The sequence below is a fragment of the Pteropus vampyrus genome, unplaced genomic scaffold (assembly GCF_000151845.1).
Source record: "Pteropus vampyrus isolate Shadow unplaced genomic scaffold, Pvam_2.0 Scaffold190, whole genome shotgun sequence".
NCBI classification, from domain to species: Eukaryota; Metazoa; Chordata; class Mammalia; order Chiroptera; family Pteropodidae; genus Pteropus; species Pteropus vampyrus.
This window is the reverse complement of record NW_011888971.1, coordinates 1,078,514-1,084,122: the sequence shown is the minus strand read 5'-3', so window position 1 is coordinate 1,084,122 and position 5,609 is coordinate 1,078,514. Positions and strand designations below refer to the sequence as shown.

Here is a 5,609-nt window from a genome sequence, read left to right as displayed (position 1 = left end):
GACCACTCTGAAAGGGAACTCAGTCCCCTCTCTTCCCCCAGCAGTGCGTGCAGGTGTGCCGTGGGATGTCAGCTTCCGATTGCTGCCCTCTCCACATCTTCATCCACTCCACAGGCATACCTTGTGGTCCTCGCTAGGCCATGCCCTCGGCCTGACATGGCTGTCACTCGTTACTTCTACTGGACGGTGCGTCTACTTCTGACATCTAAATACCTCCCCAGACAGTGAAAGTAATCTACTTTTGTTTCTTATTGGTGTTGGGAAAATTCTGTTATTCTTTTAGTGCATAGATATAACCTTGGACTGAGGTTCGCGGAGACCCCTCCCTACCATCCTGTGCTCTGCCGGGTCTGCTTTCTGTTAGCATATGCCAATTTCTCCCGCCTTTGCTGGCTACACCTGGGCTGACTTTGTCTCCCTTTCATCTCTGGGGTGCTGCTCCTGCACCAGCTTGTCGTCTGCACGAAGTTAAGGAGGGGTTTGTTTACGATTTAAGTTAGAGGCCAAAGCGACTCACTCAAGGGAGGCCAATTCACTGTTTCTAAAAGCCACAGCATGTGGCCCAAAGCCTAATATGACTGATACTTAAGCATTTTCCCCCCCATGCTCTGCTGATCTTCGTTGCATATTTCACTGTTCTTCTCCTTCTTCGTTGAAAACTGATGGTTTCCTCTTTCCCGATTTCCTGTTTCCCACTTGGGCAGCCAGAGCTGACACTTTCTAACCGTGCAAGGCAGACCCACCAGTGCCTGCTTCTAAACTGATTTCACACTGGACCTGTGAAACAAGAGAGAGTAGATTAATCCCTAGACCACTGCTGAATTCAAAACCTGGACATGTTTTCATTATAATCACGTTGAATGCAGGTGATCTGTGAGGATGAAGACCTATGAAGAATGGTTGTGTATCTTACTTAAATTTAGTTTCAGAATCAAATGCCCATATTTTTTTTTTGGTCCATTTCACATAGATCAAGAGAATCAATTAATAGTGTAGTTTTACCTGAGTCATGCACACACGTGCACGTGCGCGCGCGCGCGCGCACACACACACACACACACTCTTTGTTCCTTAACTTTGTCACCGATCTCCAATGTGTGTCCGTTTCCATATTGAATGACCCTTTGACCTCTGAGGTACAAGGAAAGCTGTGTTATACACATTCTTAGCAGGAGGATTCTTTGGAAGCCAAAAATCATTAAGTGTTTTTTTCCTTTGTTCTCATGGTTTTTCTGCACTCTAATCTTTTGCATCTATTGAAAATAAAATTGCTCTCTTTTTTGTATTTTGTAGGAACTACCTCTTCAGGTTACAGCTTGAGGATTTGTCTCTGATCCAGGTAGGTGCAATTTATTTTTCTCGAACTTTCATTTCCCATCCCAATTAGCTCGCCGTTTGAGGGGATGGAGACAGATGTTCGTAAAGGTTTTAATCATGGCCAAGCGGGGATTCGCTTCCTCGGGGGTCGGGCCACAGGAGTCCTGGCTGCTCTATTTGATGTGAATCATCACCTGCTTTAATTCTCAGTTGGCCCTTAACTCCCACTGTGAAGCCCCAGCTCCTTTCATGGGCATCATCTGATTTTTCTCTTCTTCAAATGATAGATAATTCAAAGGACATTTCCTCGGTGTCTGGGAGCATTCTTTTCTGCCCCAGTTAGAATAATCGTTGATGATTTAGTTTGATGCATTTGGCCCTCACATTCTTATGAAAATCAACCCCCTTAGGAAAATATCCTGTTTCCTCTTTATCATTTATAATTCAATAAACATGAATATATGTTAGAACCACATATAGCAAAGAATAAGTAATGATACATAAAAATGCAATTTACCTACGTCTGTGTTTATCTTTTGGAGAAGGAGCCTGAGATCCTTATGTCTGAATGGAGTATTTATTTTAGTGGCAGTTTTGAATCACAAAGACTCACCTTCCCCTCTAGTCTTTAGAAGGGTCTCCTTGGAGAAGGAGAGGCTTATGGCTCGAATGTCTCCATCACGGAGGTTCTGGAACACCCCGTGGAGCAAGCCAGAATCCTGGGGCTGTGCGTGGTTTTCAAAAAGTTCTTCAACCAGTTTTAATGTCACCCTCTTAGAACTAGAGTTCTAAGAAGTGATTGAAGAGACGTTTATATTATTTTCTTCTTGTTGTGTTGCTGGTTTTTCTGAATATTCGGGCAACATTAGAGTTAGGGCTTAATATTAGATCTGTCTTTTATTCATCGGGGCCTTGAAACAAGCCAATCCCACAAGCAAAGTTAATATTGTTCAAACGCAAGGGATTTGAAGACAGTTGACCTGGTGGCTTAGTTCCATGAGTCCCATTTGAGTCTTCTCTGTGAAATGCCATAAAACACTACCTCCCCTGTCCTGTCATTGCTAGAATTAAATGACGTAAGGCACGCACAAGAGGTAAGGCGTTGTGCTTCTCAACAAATGTTTGCTTATGTTTTACAAGTGATGACTATAAATAAGTTATCGTCCTAATCGTTTCATCATACTGGGCAACGAGTTGTCTTTCCACTGCAATTTAGTTTGTGCCCAATGTCTTCTAATGAGTTGATTGGTTGGTAAATTATAATGTATTAATGAGAAATCGGAACGATCGGCCATTGAGCCAAAATACTATTTTAAAACTCTGGATTTTAATTATCTTTTATAAAAAATACATAGACCTTTCCATAGTTTAAAACTGTATGGTGTGCTCATTTTCACCGTCATGGTTTTCCATATTATCTGGCATATCGTGTGTGGTAAAGACTAGGATGTGGAGATATGTGTGTGCTGAAAACGTATTCATTGATTTCCTAGTTTCTTGGCTTGCTTTGCTTTAGAGGGTCTAGAAGGTCACAATGGGTATACATAATACACTGTACTTGGTTTTTAAATTCAATTCTCCACTAAAGGAACCAAGTTTCCCTGGAGTAGTAGCTGATCCCAGGACCTGGGGAGCAAAAGTTGTGATAATCCTAGAAGACTTTGTGGTTTCAGAAATTAAAGAAGTATTCAAAGAATGATGAGGGCCTGTCAGAAAGACCTAAGAGCCAGCCTGAAGTGAGCTTACTGAAGAAACCTGGGGTAATTCGATTATCAAAATAAATGCTGATAGTATCAGATTATAACACATCGAATAATCTGAACCCATGAATATATACTAACATAAAAATAAATGAATTATGTGGTGCATATATACAATGGAATATTACTCAGCCATAGGAAGAGACGAAATACTGCCATTTGCGACAACTTTGATGGATCTTGAGATTATCATGCTAAGTGACCTAAGTCAGATGTAAAGGGTGGAGAAACCATACGATTTCACTCATATGTGGGATGCGAAACTGAAAGCAACAAATGAACAAGACAAACAAACAAAAAGTCGTAGACACAGGTAACAGCATAGTGGTGACCAGAGGGAAAGGGGGAGGGGGAGGTAGATAAGGGTAAAGGGGTCAAATACATGGTGACGGAAGGAGATTTGACTTTGGGTGGTGAACGCACAATGCAATATACAGATTATGTGTTATAGAATTATACACTTGAAACCTATATAATTTTATTAACCAATGTCACCCCAATAAATTTAATTTAAAAAAAATGAATGAATAAGAAAATGAGGCAGGAGGGAATGCTCTTCACTATACAATCCCGATGAAGGAATGATTTAATTAGAAAACTATCATTTGGCAACCCTCACACTAAAAATTTATTAAGGCAAAAATGATCAATGAATGCTAATATTTATGGGTAGGAGTTTAATGATGACCAAGATATTTACATAGTCTCAAGTATTCACCTCCAAAATACTTATTAATTATAACAGGAACACTTGCGATTTGATAGTGAAGAAACCAGGCCGGTCCCCCCGTAGCCAACCAGTCAAGGGTGACTTCAGCGGTGATGAGACACAGTTAGTATAAGTAGGCATCCTGATTCGATGCACTGAGAACACAGAAAAATTTCTGCGATATTCTAGCCAAACATAACCAATTTTATCATGAGGAACCCTCACACGAACCAAAACTGAGAGCCATTCTACAAAAAACTTGCCACTACTTTTCAAAAATCACCAAGTCATGAAACGCATAAGAAGGATGAAGATCTATCCCATCGTAAAGAAGAAAAAATAGGCCTGCCAATCAAAGGAAACACTAGATCCAAACCGCATCTTGGAATAGAAAAAGAATGTGCTGTAAATGACACTATTGTGACAACTGGCAAAATTTTAAGGTCTGTAGATAAAATAGTAGAAATGTATTAATATTAATTTTCTGATTGATAACTCTACTGTGATTGTGTAGGGGAATGTCCTTGTTCTAAGAAAAAACCTACTAAGTAGGGCTAAATGGTATCATTTCTCCAGCTTGTTCCGAAGTGATTTAAAAATTACTATATGTGTATACACATATATGTGTATATACATCTAATACACACACGTTCATACAGAATAATAAGGCTAATGTGATAAGATGTTAATGCGGGAAATTTAGGAGTCCAGGTGAAGGGTTTTTTAGAGTCCATCGAACGTTTCTTCCAACTTTTCTCAATGTTATTCCAAAATCAATAGATGCAAAAAATCGGGAGGTGCATTTGCCATTGGCGCGTGTGTGGCATCGTCGTGGGGTAGGGGAAACTGTGTGTCTCTTGTTGTCATTTCTCGTTGTCATGAGTGCCTGCAGCCCTATCTGGGTTAGGTGACGGATGCCATTGAACCGTAGTCGGAGTATGGGACCCCCTCAGCATCACCACCGGTCAGAGTTTAGTCTGTGACAGAGGGCCAGGCAGGGAGACAGGACCTTTCTGAACGGTGGCCTCCGACCACACGGCCTGGATCACGGACGTCCATGCAGCCCTGAACAGATTGTCACCGCTGTGCGATGCTCCCCCCGCGGGCTGGGGCTGCGTGTCTTGCTCCGTAGCCGGCTCTTACCCTGTGTGGCGGGGAGAGATTGAGCCAGCAGTGCCTCCCCACTCACCGCTTCCCTTCTCGGCCTCCAGTAAGCTGTCTTGTTGATTTTTGTGACTATTTTATTTTAATTTAAATGACTATTTCCAAAGGCGACAAAAAGAATAGACACACAGATAAGGAAGGGCTGTGCGGGCGTAAGAGTCCCCTCCCATGGAAACGGAACTGCAGCCTGGTAGGTAATTTAAGATAATCTGGCGGTGGTCACATTGAAGCAGGTACAAAGAAACGGGCAAAAGTATTTTTAATAATAGATTTTACTTAACTCCCAAAAACTATCATTTTAGCATGTACTCATTATGTTGTAAGAAATCGAGATGTCGCATCCTATTTTTTTAAATGTTAAGTCTTTGAGCTCAGGTGGGTATCTGTTCTTGGAGCGTATTCCCGTGCGGACTAGCCAGCATTCAGAAGCTCAGTGTGGCTCATGCTGCCCAGCTGGATGGTGATTCTAGATCTGCGGTGACAGACCTTCAGTTATGTTTTAAAAACTTTTTGTTTTGTTTTGTTTTGTTTTTATTTATTTTTATTTTTTCTATCGGGGAGCATCTGGTTTGATTTGGACATCTCAGGCTAATAATTTTCTCCTCTCTCCCTCCAAATAAAGAAAATTGTTGAAACGTGGGGAAATGAGGGAACGGAGA

The 5,609-nt window shown here is 41.4% G+C and overlaps 1 protein-coding gene across 1 annotated transcript in view; it reads left to right on the top strand.

Annotated features, from left to right (window-relative positions):
* SEMA5A (semaphorin 5A) overlaps positions 1-5,609 on the top strand; it is a 456,698-nt gene that overhangs the window by 205,603 nt on the left and 245,486 nt on the right. The window contains exon 5 of the mRNA XM_011371413.2: positions 1,294-1,339. Coding sequence (XP_011369715.2) covers positions 1,294-1,339 — 46 coding nt within the window. The remainder of the gene's footprint in view (positions 1-1,293; positions 1,340-5,609) is intronic.